The sequence below is a fragment of the Molothrus aeneus genome, chromosome 26 (assembly GCF_037042795.1).
Source record: "Molothrus aeneus isolate 106 chromosome 26, BPBGC_Maene_1.0, whole genome shotgun sequence".
Taxonomy (NCBI): Eukaryota; Metazoa; Chordata; class Aves; order Passeriformes; family Icteridae; genus Molothrus; species Molothrus aeneus.
Window position 1 is genome coordinate 2,674,868 of NC_089671.1, and position 17,731 is coordinate 2,692,598.

General features: G+C 44.8%; 1 protein-coding gene across 1 annotated transcript in view; it reads left to right on the top strand.

The window, feature by feature from the left end:
• LOC136566668 (ATP-binding cassette sub-family A member 10-like) overlaps positions 1–16,673 on the top strand; it is a 31,499-nt gene extending 14,826 nt beyond the window's left edge. Inside the window, exons 19-38 of the mRNA XM_066565912.1 lie at positions 233–399; positions 1,121–1,248; positions 1,613–1,750; positions 2,231–2,344; positions 2,687–2,857; positions 3,205–3,315; positions 3,931–4,065; positions 5,397–5,462; positions 6,261–6,352; positions 6,786–6,906; positions 7,223–7,340; positions 7,820–7,911; positions 9,013–9,185; positions 10,439–10,514; positions 10,769–10,863; positions 12,364–12,483; positions 14,419–14,559; positions 14,784–14,863; positions 14,944–14,999; positions 16,258–16,673. Coding sequence (XP_066422009.1) covers positions 233–399; positions 1,121–1,248; positions 1,613–1,750; positions 2,231–2,344; positions 2,687–2,857; positions 3,205–3,315; positions 3,931–4,065; positions 5,397–5,462; positions 6,261–6,352; positions 6,786–6,906; positions 7,223–7,340; positions 7,820–7,911; positions 9,013–9,185; positions 10,439–10,514; positions 10,769–10,863; positions 12,364–12,483; positions 14,419–14,559; positions 14,784–14,863; positions 14,944–14,999; positions 16,258–16,356 — 2,293 coding nt within the window. The 3' untranslated portion in view covers positions 16,357–16,673. The remainder of the gene's footprint in view (positions 1–232; positions 400–1,120; positions 1,249–1,612; positions 1,751–2,230; positions 2,345–2,686; positions 2,858–3,204; positions 3,316–3,930; positions 4,066–5,396; positions 5,463–6,260; positions 6,353–6,785; positions 6,907–7,222; positions 7,341–7,819; positions 7,912–9,012; positions 9,186–10,438; positions 10,515–10,768; positions 10,864–12,363; positions 12,484–14,418; positions 14,560–14,783; positions 14,864–14,943; positions 15,000–16,257) is intronic.
• The last annotated feature ends 1,058 nt before the right edge of the window (positions 16,674–17,731 follow it).

The following is a 17,731-nucleotide window of genomic DNA, read 5'->3' on the forward strand; positions in this document are numbered from 1 at the left end:
CCCAGGGATGCCCAGGGTGGGATTTTTGGGATGTCAGGGCCATGAGCTCAATCATTGTGGGTCCCTTCTAAGTCAGGATATTCCATGATTCTATGAAAATTGCCAAAGTTTTTAACAGAGCTTTGGGTAATCTGAATACCATCCACCATTTCCTGCACACAAATGCATTCTGAACACACTTCTGCTGAATATCTCTTTTTCAGACTGTTTATTCATCTCTTTCTTAACGCAGTTTGCTGCTCTATGTGGTTTTTCTGCTTCCTCTGGTGCTGCAACTGTGCTTGTTGTCAGGCTGGCAGAGCCTGGGTGCCTGGCAGCTCTCCCCTGCACGGTACTTCCTGCCCCTGGGGAAGAAATCCCACCTGGAGACCACCACCCTCCTGCTCTACAACCACACAGGTGAGGGGGAGAGGCTTCTCCTCACCCTCCCCAGCTCTGGGTTCTTGCTGCTCCAAAGGAAAACGCAGGACAGAGCAGAAGGGTGTAGATGAGGAGGGTGCAAGGGGGGATGAAGGCTTTAACGAGGGAGGAGGGATTGTCTTTAGAGGGCTGTGGGGGAAACCTATCGGGGCTTCAGCAGCTGGTGAGACCGTGATGAGAGATGTGCAACAGGGAGATAAGGTGGGGACAGGGTTTTCTCCCTGCCACAAATCCACGTCTCTATCCAAGCAATTTCAGAGTGTGGGGTCTTCAAAGCAGGGACCACACTCCAGGCTCACTCATGCTGGGTCAAATTAATGGGCTGCTTCCAGAGTTTCATCTTCAACATTCCCATGAGTGAATGATATTTCCTGTTATTTAGCCAGAGAATGACACTGGTATCTTCATCAGATGGGCCCAAAGGAAAATTCATTTTGTAGCACTCAGGAGAGGCTAGGGGAAAAAAGGACAAGGCAAAAATTCAGTCTGAAATCCATTAACTTCCCAAAAACTAACGTGCAATGATCCAGCACACATGTGCTGGCTGATCCCCACAGTTATTAGATTTCTTCTGGTTTTGTTTGGTGGTAATGGATTTTAAAATAAAAATAAAAATAACAAATAAAAATAAAAATTAAATTGCCAAAGACTCTTTTGTTTTCCAGTGTTATAATTCCTCTGTTTTTGGTCCTCACACCAGGCACAGACATTGATGACTTAATCCATCTGCTCCAGAGCCAGGATATTACAGTGGAAATAGCAAAGGAGGAAAACATCACAGAGGAGCTCGAACACAACGGCGCTCTACGATTGTTCCGCGAAGATCAGGTGAGGATTTTTCTCCTGTCTCTCCGGTCTCCTCACAACAATTGAATAATTAAGCAAAGTTCCTCCATCATCTCTCCCTGTGGGATGGCCCTGTCGACTTTTTGTAAGGTACAAAAATTAGGAAGTGTTTTGAGCAGTAAAGTCCTTGCTAGAGGAGACCGTATCTCCCTGACCCTCCACCTCAAAATGTGTATTTTTAGCACAGCAATACAGAATTCCAATACCTCATAATTTGTTTTTTTAGCAAACAAGGCATAAGTAAAGCTGTTTCAGGGCTGGATTTTCCTGGTGTGCTCTTTTTCTACTGCTTCCCTGCAGATGAGAAAAGCCAGGAGTTCTCACCTTGTTTTCCTGCTCTTTGAAGAGCTACAGGTTCACTGTGCTGTGCCACTTGGAGGCTGTCAACTGCTTCCCAGTGCTGGTGAACGTCATCAGCAATGCCCTGCTGAGATCCCTCAACTCCACCAGGCACATCCAGGTCTGGAGCCACCCCTTCTTATCTGTAAGTGAAGCCAGAAGCTGTCAGAAAACCGTTTAAAGTCTCACTAATTCATCAGATTTTATCACATGTTAATCCACCTTCCTTCACCGTGCCGCTGGAACCACCACATTTGACTTCAGGAAAATCAGGTTTTTCCCGTGTGGGTCTCAAGGGCTGCTGGGTGGAGAGGGTGGCTGGGAGGGTTTCTCCAGGTGGTTCTTTATTCTCTCCAGCACATTATTCAAGCTTTGGCTCGGCTCATCAGTTGGTGGAAGAGAGAGCTCCCCACAATTCTGGGATGGAGAAGTGGGACCTGCACCACCCATCTGTCCTCATCAGCAAGCACTTTGCATGGCTCTGCTTTGGGAAAACCTTCCCAAATTTGGTTTCAAATCCCTCTTTTTGTTCATACTGCCCTGTAATCCATAAGAAACGCAGTAAAATGAATGGTAAAATGAATTGTAGGCATTTTCCACGGATGCTTTGTTCTTCTGTTTTCAGCTGCGCAATCCAAAATACTGGGATTATGTCATGTCCGTGTACCTCGTTTATATGCTGCTGTTATTCCCTGGTTTTCCTCCTCACTTTGCCATGGGCTACACGCAGGATTGCAAGGTAAATTCCTTGGGATGGAGCAGGTTTGGGGTGGGCAGAAGGGATCACAACTGCGCTGCCAGAAGGATGTTTGAGTACAGAACCATGGAATCATTTAGGTTGGAAAACACCTCTGAGGTAACTGAGCCCAGCCCTGTGATTGGCACCTTGGGGTGTTTTGACCCATGAGAAGTTTTGCAGCCAGCACCAAATATTGAAAGACAAAAGGGGGTCGAATTTTACCCCAGAATCACAACAGTGACAGATTTTATTCCCTTTTCATTTCCTGGGGCCATTCCCATGGGTGCAGGTGGCCAACCATGCACGGGCAATAAACTACCCTTTAAAATTGTTCCTTCCCAGATGGGAGCTCGTGCCCAGCTGAGGATCTCGGGGCTCTTTCCCTCGGCCTACTGGTGTGGCCAGGCACTGGTGGACATCCCACTCTGCTGCATCCTGCTCTTCTCCATGTTTGGGATCCAGTTTGCCATGAACAGCAAGATTTCTGGCAGCGCCAGCATCACCTTCATGCTGGTACATCCCATTCTGGTCCTTGGTGCTTTGCTTGGAAGGGATTGAGGGAAAATATTTTGTGTGGGGGCAGCTGAGACACTGTGGGTGCAGATGGTGCTGGAACACTCTTGGTCCTCTTAGTGACCTTCTTGTTTCACCTCCTATCCTTCGGGTTTCTCCAGCTGGAAATAAAAGGCAATAAATCTTGCCTTAATGCATTCTTTACACCCCAGAGTAAAATTGTGGTAATTTCTAAATGCCCTGCTCTTACTCTGTGATCATTTCCACTGCTCCCTGTTGCTTTAGATGGGTTTCTGGTGGTTTACCTCACTCAATTTTCTCCACCAAAAGCCTTTATTTCCCTGTAGGTCACGGGGATGTTTGGTTATGGAATTTCCCTCATTTTCTTAATCTACCTGATCTCCTTCAACTCTCGCAAGGGATGGAACTCTGATCTTTGGTCTTTCATCCTGATAATGGTGAGCACATGGTTGGATAATGCACTGCAGGGATTGCAGACATGCTGAGATCTTGAGGATGAGCTAGATGTGAAAACACCAAGCAGAGATGTGGAGCAAAAATCTGGGCATGATTCATAGCAGCCAATTCTGTATTAAATTTGTGTCACCGTGTTTTGTTGCCACAATCCTGCTGTGACAGGTGGGAATACCTGGATCCAACCTGAACTGGTGCAGGAATGGAGACAAAAAATGAATTTATCACTCTGCTTGACACCCCACATCCAAGAGATGTAAAGTGTTGGGACAGGACCCATCAGGCTAGCCTGACCTGCAAGGAGGGGGATTATTGCCATGGATTGGGATGGGAATGAACAGGATGGGATCCCATGTTTGACTTTTGTGCCTGGAGCAGCCCTGTCCCTGGGAAGAGGTCTCCCCAGCAGCCCAAAGCAGCAGCCAACCCTCAGACAGAGACGGCTGAGAATCTCCTGAGCCCTCTCTGTGTCTCATCTTCCTCAATTTTTTGTCCATTTTTATAAATTCAACACGGAGTTGCAGAGCTAGACCCACACAGTTTTAAGGAGCAGTTTAACCCTTCCCATCAGCTGAGTCACCCTCTTGTTTTATTTTCAGGTGTGCTTGATTTCTGTTATCATCAGCAGTGTCATCGACAACCTGGGCCGCCCCATCTCCCTCTATATTCTGTCCTTCTTGTTTCCTGTGTACTCCCTGATGTGTTTTGCCATCGATTTTGGGACTGACTCCCATGTGAGTGATGCTTCTGGGCAAGGAGAGGCCTGAAACACAGCCCTGGGTCCTCATCCCCCACCAAAGTCTGGGGGTAACTGCCCCAAAGTCTGGCAGTAACTGCACCAAAATCTTGGGGTAACTGCACCCAAATCTGGGGGTAACTGCAGTAAAATCTTGGTAAATGCCCCAAAGTCTGGTGATAACTGCCCCAAACTCTGACAGTAGTTGCACCAAAATCTGGTGGTAACTGCACCAAAATCTGGGGGACACTGCCCCAAAGTCTGACAGTAACTGCAGCAAAATCTGGGAGTAACTGCAGCAAAATCTTTGGGTAACTGCAGCAAGATCTGATGGTACCTGCCCCAAAGTCTGGGAGTAACTGCCCCTAAAGTCTGTTGGTAACTGCACCAAAATCTGAGGATAACTGCCCCAAAATCTGGGGATAACTGCCCCACACTCTGGGGTTAATTGCCCCAAAATCTGGGAGTAACCGCCCCAAAATCTGGGAGTAACCACATGCTGCAGTCTGGGAAGGCTGATCCTGAGTGGGATTTTCCAGAGCGTGTTGTTAAACGACTCTTTCAGCTCAGATCTCATTTCCCAGCTGCTCATCAGGGCTGGGGGTGACTTCTTGTGCAGCTGTGACTGCAGGTTAGGTAAAAACTCTTAATTCCTTCCATAAAGAGTCATAGAATGGAATCATGGAATGGTTTGGTTTGGAAGGGACCTTAAAGCTCATTTCCTTCCACTCCCTGCCATGTCAGGGGACACCTTCCATTAGACCACGTTGCTCCAAGCCATATCTAAGCTGGCCTTGGACAATGCCAAGGATGGAGCAAGCACAAAGTCAATCAACTTGGCTTGACCAATCCTAAGAGAAAATCTGAAGCCACGGATCTGTCTTTGCATGGAAAAAAAAAAAAAACCTGAGTTAAAATTTAGAATACTCACAAGGGGCTTTACTCCATGTCAGCTGACAGGGGTGGTGGAAAGTCAGCTGAGAATTTGACAAAACCCCCATCTATGTGCAACACTGCTGATAAATGATAAATTACTGAGGGGTGAAGTCTCCTCTGTCCTGTCCCACTCACCTCCTCTCCACTGGGACCCAAAGCAGAGATGTTTGCCTGGGACAGAACATCTGGAACAAGAATCTGCTCTGTGTACTGAGAGCTGTGACATGTTCTGGTGTAGGACCAGGGTTCCCAAAGCCAAACATCTGTATCTGTTCATCTGGGGAAAATCAGAAGTTTTGCAGCTTTTCAAAGCATTTCTGAATGTTACTGCATTAAACAAAATGATACTAAAGAATTACACTTCTTCACTGAGTATTTTTTTTATTCTTACAGATCCTGTGGGACACTGAGCCATTCAGTTCGGCTTCAGGCAGTCATGTACTGATTGCTGTCTTTGCAGTAAGAAAACATTTAACATTGCTTTTATTTAGGAATGTGGGTCTCCTAATGTCACATTCTCTGGAAAAATCCCTTCACCCAGGATTTTTCTCCTGGGAAGCTGAGAAGCCTCAGAGAAAAGGAAAACAATTCTTATTTCATTTGCTTCTCCTGTGTTTTGCTGCTTTGGGATGTGTTTGGAGATTGTTTACCCACAGGTGATTGTTTCACTGGATTCTGCTGGGAGTTGTTTTCACTCTCTGGCCAATCAGGGCCCAGCTGTGTCAGGACTCTGGAGAGAGTCACAAGTTTTCATTATTATCTTTTAGCATTCTGTAATTATCCTTTCTGTATTCTTTAGTTTAGTATAGTATAGTATAGCATTCTTTAATATAATATAGTATCATAAAATAATAAATCAGCCTTCTGAGCACATGGAGTCAGATTCATCATTCCTTCCTGCCATGAGGAAATACCATATCCTAAAGCCCCTCCTCAGTTATGAGGAAGCAGGAGGAGGACTTGTGTGGATCTGGATGACATTTTACCCACTGTGCTAGAATAATTTCACACCTTTGAACTGGGGAAAGCAAAATGAAATAAGCCCAGATCACCTCATGCTGTTCTGTTATTTTATGGATTGGGTTTTTTCTGCCCTTAGTGCTTTCTGCAGTGTTGATTACCCAGAGTTTCAGTGTTAATGGGCCATTTTCATGTATTCTGTTTCCCCCACATATTTTAAAGCACTGCCACCACCTCAGTGCCAGCTGTGGTGGGAGGAAAGGCAAGGCTGTTAATGTGGCAACCTCTGTTTTTCAGCCTTACATCCATTCTGCGCTGTTCGTTCTTCTTCTTCGCTTTTTGGAGTTAAAATATGGAAAAGCAGTGCTGAGACGGGACCCCATATTTAGGTTTGTATTAACACACATGCACAAATGAGATCTAAACTCCCACCCCACTGCTTCTCCTTGAAAACATTGCATTTGTGTCCCTATTTTAAAATATATTCTTTTAATACTGGTGATCTTTTGATGACTTCAATAGCCCCTTAAATACTGCAGTGGTGTGATAATATAAAACAGCTTTTAAGTTATGTCCATAGGATGTTGCCTGTGCTGTGGGATGTACCAGCTTCTTTTTTTGGTAAAAACCAAAGATTATAAACCTCCTCATGATCATCATCATCCCCGACAATAACAATAATGATGATGATTTTAATTGTAATCATTATAATATTGCATAAATTCAATTCCAGGGAAATTCCCTCTTTGGTTTATCCAAAATGCACTGGTGGAGAACAGAGGTAAAGAACAAAATCCTAAGCTAAACCTGGTGGGTTTTCAGGATTTCCCCAAGAAAAGAAAGCAGCCAGCAGCACCCCAAGGAGCTCGAGGAGGAAGATGAAGATGTCAGAGCTGAAAGGGAAGCAGTGAGAAATGCTCTGGTGGCTCCCAGTCAGGACGAGGTACCCCTGAGTGTTGTCCTTGTTGTTTTGTTTGATTTTCTATTTGGTAAAACACAAACCTGTGCAGGGCAGGGCTCTGGCTCTGTTGTTCTCACTGGGAAAATCAAAATTCCAAAAGTGTGGGTTCCCTGAGGAGAAGAAAGCTCTTAAGAGGAACCTTGCCAATAAAGTGTCCTCTTGCACCTCATATTTGTGGTGAACTACAAAACAAAGATCTTCAGAAGGTTTTCTGCCTTTTTTAATGAAAAAAAATCACCGAAAGATTGATGCTAGCCAAGATAATAAATTAATCTTGCTCTTTCCTCCTCACTTTCAGGAATCAGTCATTATAGTCAGCAATCTGTGCAAGGAATATGAAATAAAGCAAGCTGGCTCACTTTTTAAGAAGCAGAAGAAAACAGCCACCAAAAACCTTTCCTTCTGTGTTAAAAAAGGTGAGAACTGGGACTGTCCTGCCAGACCTGTGTTGGACCCAGAGTTAATTCTCAGTTACCTGAGCAAGGACAGAAAGGTCAAATCTATTTTTTCTGTTGTTAAAGCACCTTCAGTCTGGACTTGATGTGTTAATGGTGCATCCTATTGATGGCCTGTGACTGTCCATTATCTAAAATAAAGATAAAATAAAGATCCTGGGGAGAGGGGACCACTTTAGCAGTGGCTCCTGGGAGCAATTCACAGCATCAGTTTTAAGTTGAAATCTTATGGGCTGAGTGTGTATTTTATACAACAAAACCATTTATTTTATATGATCTTTGATATTAGCATGCTTCCTTTTCTATTTTTTCTTTTGTGGGACTGTATACATTGATCTATTTCTTGTATATTTATTATATATTTATGATTATTCTTATATATTTATGATATATTTCTTGAATGGGGAATAGCCCTAAGAAATTCTGTGTATTGATTGCAGGAGAAGTGTTAGGACTTCTGGGGCCCAACGGAGCTGGGAAAAGCACAACTATCAAAATGATCACTGGAGAGACAGCCCTGACTGCTGGGAAGGTAGGATTCACCTGGGGACAAGGGATGGGCCCATGACAAAAATCCAAACCTTGCACCTCGGCTTTTTTATCAAGGCTGCAGCTTTTGTCAGAGCATTATTGGTGATCAGGGTTTTAATCGAGTGCCATCGTGCTATTAAATTAAATCATGTCTTAATAAGGTGATGGCGAGCTACTTCTAATTTTGATAAGCTGCTGCATCTGCCCTAATTGCCATATTTATATTTATAATTCTAGTTATAGTTATAGTTAGTTATAGTTATAGTTATGAACAGTATGAAATCACTCCCTCCCCATGGGTTTCCTCACTTAAACCCCATAATCTCCCCTGAACCACCCCTTGGGTGGGAAAACTGTAAAGGTAAGAAGACTTTCAGAAAGCTGTGACAGCAGAGAGCAGAGAGCTCAGAGCTAGCTGCAACTGCAGAGTCTGAAAGTAGAAAAATGACAACAGTACAGCAGGCAAGGATATGAAACAATGGTTTGAGTTTTAGGCTTGGCTAAGATAGACCTTAAGACTGCAGAAAAATATGCCTAGCATATGAATTGGGGGTTTTAGGGTATAAAGGTAGAATGTTTAAGGTTTGTGGTAGAAGGTTTTAAGATTAATACTGGAGTATTGCGTATTGTTAGTAGAGAGCAGACAAGCCAACATTGTGTGAAGCAGGTGTACTTTAATGTACTTTTTGTGTACTTTAATGTGCTTTTTTTCCTAGAACAACTGTCTGTAAGCTTTAGCAATGTGCTGTTGGCTAGAAAGTTTTTAAAATGCTCTGTAACAAAGAAATCTCTGGCTGCTGCTGGCTGTACATGAGCTGTTGCCATCTTCCAGTTGTCAGTGACTGCCTAAACAACTGTCTAAGATTTAGCAATGAGCTGTTGGCCAGAAAGTTTTGTAAATGCTCTCTAACAAAGAAATCTTTGGCTGCTGCTGGCTGTACGTGAGCTGCTGCCATCTTCCCATTGTCTCAGCCATGTACTGAGGCTGATAAAAGCTCAAGGAACAGATCCCAGCAGTCCCACCCTGCTCCTGAAAAACCCCAACACGGCCTCGTGCTGGGCAAGGCTGTGTGAGAGGACAATGCCCAGCCTGGTTGTGCAGGTGCTGCTGAAGAGGGGAGATGGAGGAGGCTCCCTGGAGCAGGCTCCTGCGTTCCTGGGGTGCTGCCCCCAGGAGAACCCCCTCTGGCTGGAGCTGACCCCACTGCAGCACCTGAGGATCTACGCCGCCGTCAAGGGGCTGCACCAGGAGGACGCGGCTGCTGCTGTGCACAGGTACATGTGTGTGAAAAACAACCATCACTTGCTTTCAAAATTGTAAAAGTTCGATAGTAATAAAAGGGTTATAATAAAGTAGTAATATAATTAGAGTAATAGCAATTTGGACTATTTGAATTAGGACAATATGAGACAATAGAGCAAAGAGTTGCGGACGGTCCGGGTACCTTTTCTGGGCAGTATAAGCCTGAAAAAGGACCCACGTTAACAGAGGATTAACCCTTAAAAACAACAGCCTGTTGCATATTCCTACACCTCATACATGATGCATAAATTCCATTCAAACACAGGATTCTGTCTGGGCAGTGTCAGCTTCTTCCTCTGAATCCTGACCGTGTCTTCAGGGCTGAGCAAGGCAGGAAGAAGTTGGTTTCTCCTGATAAGGGAGCAATAAATTCTTTTTTCTCTGAAAGATTTAGGTGTCCTGTAGCTGCTATCTGGTGCAAGTACCTCATTCATTTCTTAAAAAAAAATCTCACATATATATTTTAACATTATGTTAAAATATTTAACATAAATAAATATAAAATAATATAAAATATAAAATAATATAAAATAACATTATGTTAGTTTCTATTTTAACATTATGTTATAACCTAAACTATATTTAACACACTACTTAAAAAAATTAATACAGCATAACCTTCTAACATAACACATATAATATTCATTTTAATATTTGCAAAAAGCCAATCATGAAATACACATTTTTCACACATGGAGGGTTGGGATGGTCCAAGTTCCACCCCTCAGTCATGGGGAGGGGACCAGAGAGTCAAAATTCACAGAGGAAACTTGGAAAGAAATCAGGAAACTCAGCTGCAAAAGTGCTTTTGTGCTGTGATTTAGTGAGTGGGTTTAGAAAACCTCCAATTTTCCTGAGTGTGTTTGGTGGGGATAAATTTATCACTAATGCCCTCTTAAGAAGGTTATCTTTAGGCAGCTTTTCTGAAATCTCTGAGGTTAGAGTCTGGCACCACAGGAAAGGGTGCTGAGCTGACACTGGCAAGGGGAATGGGTTTGTAATGCTGTTGACACTGGTGATGGGTTTAGAAAAGAGCTTGTGGCTTTTTCAGTGCATTCTGCTTCAAATACCCACTGCATTTTAGTAACACAATAAATGTTTAATGAAAACAAGCTGGAGCCGAGAGCAAGGGGAGAAAAGTTCCTTTTTCTTGTCATTTTGGGGACACTTGATGAGAGTATTGATTTGGAGTTATAAAAATGTTCTTTTTTCATTTTCCCCACAGAATTGTGAACACTCTGGAGCTTCGAGACTACTTAAACAAAAAAGTCAGAAAATTACCTCCGGGGATAACCAGAAAGGTGTGTTTTGGGTCACCTATAATGAACACAGCAATGCTCAAACACTAATTAAAACTCCCCTTTCTGAGTGGAGGGACCAAGCTGTGCCCTGAGCTACCTGGGAGCGCCTCGTGCTGGGTAGGGGCGATGGAACTGAGCCTTTCCCAAACCCACATTTCATAAAGCACAATTCCCATAAATGAGGAGGTGCTGTCCACAGCTGAGTGTGGGCACAGTGCCAGGAGGTTTGGCTGAGTCCTTTCTCTGTGTCACAGCTGTGTGTGGCACTGTCCTTGCTGGGCAACCCCTCTGTGCTGCTCCTGGACGAGCCCTCCACCAGCATGGATCCCAACGGGCAGCGCTGTGTCTGGTGAGCAGGAAAAATTATGAAGAGAAGTGTTCTGAAAGCTTTATTCTGATTCTTCTTACTCTTTCTTTTAGTTGCTGTCAATACATTTTTCTTTGTACCCTTTTAAAGTTTTGAGGCTCCTTTGCCTTTCTCCTAATCCCACCTCACAGCAGGACGTGAGCGCAGTAGTAATTAATTACACCACACTCATTAGTACATTAGCCAGAAAAATCTCAAAATTGGAGAAATCTCCAATTAGCAAACCAAAACCACTACATTAAATTAGTGTTCCCACCATGGGAAAGGGATGGGAAGCCAAAAGGAGAAGCTTGAAGTTACAGGAAAAGTAAAAAATTACCCCATCCACAGATGGTGCTGTCCCTCACATTGCAATGGTTCTGTTGGAAAATACATTTCTTGTCTCTCTCTAACTCAGGGATGAAAAACTATTTAACCTTCATCCTTTTTGCAAAATTTAGGGCAGGCCTAAGTGGGATTTGGGAGAATTCATGAAGAAACTCGAGTCAAAAGTATTTTTGTCATTATTTCAAAGCATTACCATGCGCTCATTAATCTAAAGTTGCTGCACTTGAAAATTTTATTCTTATTTTAGTGGAAAGGCATTTGGATGGACAAAGAACAATGAATGTCACTGACATAATTTATGAAAAATACCTTTGCTAGGATTTTTCTCCTGAGGAGCTGAGAAGCCTCAGAAAAAAATCTGATGGCTGTGGAATGTGGTCTGGGGATGGTTTACCAACAGGTGCATCTTTGATTGGTCTCATGTGGTTGTTTTTAATTAATGACCAATCACAGGTCCAGTTGTGTTGAGGCTGTGAGCAGTCACGGGATTTTATTATCATTCCCTTCTTTTTCCTTGCTAGCTTTCTGATGAAATCCTTTCTTCTCTTCTTTTAGTATAGTTTTAATATATCATTATAATATAATATAATATAATATAATATAATATAATATAATATAATATAATATAATATAATATAATATAATATAATATAATATAATATAATATAATATAATATAATATAATATAATATAATATAATATAACATATTATAATAATATTATTATATACATTATATATTTTATATATAATATATATAATATTATATTAATATGTATTATATTATATATATTATAATATATAATAATATTATTATAATATTTAATAATATATAATATATGATATATATAATAATATATAATATATAATGTATTATAATAATAATATAATAATATATTATTATATATTATTATATATAATATTTATATTATATTATATTATATTATATTATATTATATTATATTATATTATATTATATTATATTATATTATATTATATTATATTATATTATATTATCAGCCTTCTGAAACATGGAGTCAAAATTCTCATCTCTTCCCTCATCCTGGGAACCCACAAACACCACCCCAACTGATATTTCTAAGGAGTGTTGGATTTTGTTGGTTATTTTTATTTTTTTTTTTCATTCTGATCCTCAGGAAAGCCATCCGGGATGCCCTGAAAAGCAAGGAGTCAGGAGCCATCCTGACCACACACTACATGGAGGAGGCAGAGGCCATGTGTGACCGTGTGGCCATCCTGGTGTCCGGGCAGCTCCGGTGGGTGGCAGTGCCTGGCTGAGCTGGAGCTCACCCAGGCTGCTCCTCCAGCCTCTCCTGCGAGGGGTTTTATTGGGATAATACCAATATTGCCAGACTGGACATGCCTGAGCTTGTCTGGCCCTTGGTGCTGAACCAAACAGTGGCACTGTGGTGTTTCAGCCCATAGACACTTGTGCCTGCCTGGGTGTGTGGTGTTTCACCCACAGACACTTTTGGCTGGCTGGGTGTGTGGTGTTTCACCCCACGGACACTTTTGGCTGGCTGGGTGTGTGGTGTTTCACCCACAGACACCTTTGGCCAGCTGGGTGTGTGGTGTTTCACCCCACGGACACTTTTGGCTGGCTGGGTGTGTGGTGTTTCACCCCAGGGACAGTTTTGGCTGGCTGGGTGTGTGGTGTTTCACCCACAGACACCTTTGGCTGGCTGTGTGTGGTGTTTCACCCCAGGGACAGTTTTGCCTGGCTGGGTGTGTGGTGTTTCACCCACAGACACCTTTGGCTGGCTGTGTGTGGTGTTTCACCCACAGACACCTTTGGCCAGCTGGGTGTGTGGTGTTTCACCCCACAGACACTTTTGGCCGGCTGGGTGTGTGGTGTTTGACCCCACGGACACTTTTGGCTGGCTGGGTGTGTGGTGTTTCACCCCAGGGACACTTTTGCCTGGCTGGGTGTGTGGTGTTTCACCCCACGGACACTTTTGGCTGGCTGGGTGTGTGGTGTTTGACCCCACGGACACTTTTGGCTGGCTGGGTGTGTGGTGTTTCACCCCAGGGACACTTTTGCCTGGCTGGGTGTGTGGTGTTTCACCCCACGGACACTTTTGGCTGGCTGGGTGTGTGGTGTTTGACCCCACGGACACTTTTGGCTGCCTGGGTGTGTGGTGTTTCACCCCAGGGACACTTTTGGCTGGCTGTGTGTGGTGTTTCACCCCAGGGACACTTTTGGCTAGCTGTGTGTGGTGTTTCACCCCAGGGACAGTTTTGCCTGGCTGGGTGTGTGGTGTTTCACCCCACGGACACTTTTGGCTGCTGGGTGTGTGGTGTTTCACCCACAGACACTTTTGGCTGGCTGGTGTGTGGTGTTTCACCCCAGGGACAGTTTTGCCTGGCTGGGTGTGTGGTGTTTCACCCCACAGACACTTTTGGATGCCTGGGTGTGTGGTGTTTCACCCACAGACACTTTTGCCTGCCTGGGTGTGTGGTGTTTCACCCCACAGACACTTTTGCCTGCCTGGGTGTGTGGTGTTTCACCCACAGACACTTTTGCCTGCCTGGGTGTGTGGTGTTTCACCCCACAGACACTTTTGCCTGGCTGGATGCTGCAGCTGGTCACGTGGGGACAAGTCCAGGCCTGCAGGAGCTCTGGTGGTGCTGGGATGGAGCTTCCCCCCATAACAGGGGCTGCTCCTCAGGTTTCCCTCTGTGGAGAAGCTTTGAGGTGATGGTGAAGGAAAGGAGTCGGTTCTGATGGAGGGTTTGGATCCAGAGCTTTATTCTGGCCCTCAGGCCTCTGAATGCAGCACCAGCTCCCACAGAACTCCCTGAGCCCGTGGTTGCTGCTCCTTTAACCCCGGGGAGAGGGGCAGGGAAGGGGCAGGGAGGCACCAACCAGGTACAGGAGGGGAGGGACAAAGGGACAAAGGACACCTGGATGGCCCAATGCCCCCCAGGGGTAGAGGGCATCCTTTGGATCTGCCAATCACTCGAGGCCCTTCTGGAATTCCAGGATTGACAGACAGTGCTGGGAGGGGAAGGAGAGGTGACTGACACACCTGGGAGGGAATTATCAGGGAGGGATCCGAGGTTCTGAGGTAAACCCTGAAATCACAAAGCAATATATTTCATGAAGTGTGCCATGGTTTCCTTCTCAGGAAGAAGCAGGTGCTGAGGTGACAATGATTTCACTGTCACCTCCGTGCCTCCCTGCCCTGCAGGTGCATTGGCTCCATCCAGTACCTGAAGAGCAAGTTTGGCAGAGGATATCTCCTGGAAATCAAGGCCAAGGATGCAGAGAGCTCTGATGCTCTGCACGCTGAGGTTCTGAAGATTTTCCCTGGTGCAGCCCGTCAGGAGAGGTAACTGCAAAATGTGGGATGAGGAGGGGATTCAACCCTGCCTCATCCCTGAGAACAGCCCTGGTGGGATGGCCAGACACGGTTGTAGAGGGATGAACAGCTCCCTGATTTACAATGTCACCACATCCAGCCCTCCTGTGATCCCAGCAGCAGGACACCCATACAGGTTTGACCCCAGAACCTCAATACAGAGCAAGAATCACCTTTTCTTCTGTTTCCTCAAGGTTCCCCTCTTTGCTTGTCTACAAGGTCCCAATGAGAGATGCCCTGCCCTTGTTCCAGTCCTTCTCCAAGCTGGAGGAAGGTAAGAGCAAAACCAGGTGACTTTTTCAAAAGGCAGAACAGCAACTGCTCATTTTCAACCTTTTCCCCATTTCTCCACAGCCAAACGAAGCTGCAGCCTCGAGGAGTACAGCTTCTCCTTGAATACTCTGTCTCAGGCAGGTGAATTTTATTTGTGCTGTAAAGGCAGGAGCAGGGACAAAAGCTGCAGCCAAACCCAGGCTGGTGCAGTGGCCCAAAGGCAGCTCCACCAAAAAACTGTCCAAGGCTGGTGGGTGAGGGGTTCTCTACTGGCAAAGTGGTGGGAAATGGTTTGGTTTTTTTACTGCCAGGATTTTTCATGGTGGGGACAAGTGTGGATGAAATCTCAAACCCCACTTGGTCGAGGAAGGCACACAGCACACCCAAGGAGGGAGCTGCCCATGCCCAGCCCCTCAGGGTGCCCTGGAAACAGCAGATTATTGAGTGGTGCTGGTACAAGGCTGGTGGCAAAGATGAGGAATGTCTAAGTCAATCCATTGGTGGGGAAAACCTGTATGGAAATACCTACAGGCAGGGGATGCCTGCCTGGTTAATCCAGAGAGCACAGGAGGCTCAGCTTCTCTACATCCTTACATCCATAAAAGCATCAACGTATGGGGAAAAACCTGTGTGATACAATGGTCTCCCCAAGCCAGGTCTCACAAGCTCTTGGAGATCTATCTCACACCCAAGAGAGCTCAGCTGCCTTAGAAGGCATAAAATCAGCAGGATGGCCTCTGTGGTAGTGTTGGAAACGAAAAAGTTTTATTGAAAGGCAAAATAACAGAACTCTTTACAGAGAAAAGCCAAGCCAGGTGCAAGAGGTTCTTGCTCCTGGTAAAACACCTCATAAAAGCAATTAGCTTATTTGTTCTCTTCTTTTTCTAGTAAATTGCTTAGGTGGGACTTTTTGGCTCCTGTTCAATTGACTGTCCTTAAATTTGAAGTGAAGTCCCCCAGGTCCTATGAGGTGTCTTTTTTTTTGCTGATTGAGGAAAGAAACTTCTGGGATTTTTTCCTTTTTAAGGAGACACATTTCCTTTTTAAGGGGGCACATTCCTACATCTTATTGGAATTTGCATTATTTTATAATGCAATTATACCATCTGTGGGGAAAACCTGTATGGAAATACCTACAGGCAGGGGATGCCTGCCTGGTTAATCCAGAGAGCACAGGAGGCTCAGCTTCTCTACATCCTTACATCCATAAAAGCATCAATGTATGGGGAAAAACCTGTATGGGAATACCTACAGGCAGGGGATCCTGTCTGGTTACTCCAGGCTCAGTCCTGCTCCCAAAAAGCCTCCCCAGACCCCTCCCAGGGCTGCAGAGCTGTGCCTCCTGCAAAGGAGCATCACAGATAAATAACCCAAGCATTACCTTGCTCATTTCAGGTGTTTCTGGAGCTCTCCCGAGAGCAGGAAAAGGAAAATTTTGATCTGACTTTGGATGGGACTTTTGACTGGAAGCAGCTGCAGCAGGAGGACTGTTGAATGCTCATTTATGCCTTGCTCAGTATTAACCAAAGTGCACACATTTACTGCTACTCTCAGTGTACCATGGGGAGGGGAAGAGGCTCCTCTGTGCTGCAGAAGGTGTTTCACCTGCAGGGCTCTGCTCCAAGCTGCACTTCCAAAGCTGCCTGATCCAATAGGGCCTGTTTTGGGGAAAGCCCTTGGCAAGCCAGGCAGGGTGAAGCAGGAGGACTGAAAGCTTTGCAGAGAAAAGGGTCCCAATCCATCCCTATGGATGAAAAATCTCTCTGGATCTGGGTGCACCACGGTATCTGGACACGCTCTGCCCTCCTGGGTTCCTGTCCCACCCATGTCTGGGACTCTGCCTGTGATGTGTTCTTACTGGAATTTGCATTCTTTTATAATGCAATTATACCGTTTTTATACCCTTCCAATAAATGTCTCTATAGAACAAACTGCTCATCCCCATCTGTCATCATTGCTGGGGACCCTGAGGAACAGCTCCAGCTGCCTCCCCTGGGCATGGGGGTGATGCAGAGGGCAGGGAGATGTTACCTGGCTCAGTAAATGCTCAGCCCTGCCCTCCCCCCACTCTGGGGTGAGTGGTTGTCAGTCCTTCCCCTGGAACCCACCCAGGGGGAGCAGAGAAGGTTCCAGGGATTCCTTGGAACCCCTTCCAGTTGCTAAAGAGAGCTGGAGAGGGACTTTTTACAAGGGCAGGGGGTGATGGGACAAGGGGGAACGGTTTCAAGCAAGCAGAGAGCAGGTTTAGAGTGAATATTGGGAAAAAATTCTTCCCTGAGAGGGAGGTGAGACCCTGCACAGGGTGCCCAGAGGAGCTGTGGCTGCCCCTGGATCCCTGGAAACATTCAAAGCCAGGTTGGATTTGGTTTGGAATAACCTGGTCTAGTTAAAAGTGACCCTGCTCACTGCAGAGGGGTTGGATGGCGTGACCTTTAATGGTCCCTCCCAACCCAAATTATTCAATGACTTCCCTCCTTTTATCCCTGTGCCCAGCTCGTTTGCAAAGGTTAAAACTCTCCCAGAAAATTCTCCAGTTCTCTCCAGGCAGTCCCAGTGGTGGCTGTGTTGCAATCACTGCTTGTGCACATCCCACACTCAGCTCCAAAACACATTTTGGCAGTTGGAGGACACATCTTCAGGGACACCCTGGTTGTTTCCTTTTTTTTTTTTTTGGTATAATTAAAAAGAAACTTTTCTAACTGTGTTGTTTATTAACTACTTTGTGGTTGATAGTTATTATTATATAGTTATTATAGTTATTTTAATTATTATTATTATATAGTTATTATAATATATTTGTTTATTACTTGTTTAAATTTGTTGCTGCACAACAGCTCCCTTCCTACCCTGTACCCCTGAGAAATGGGTA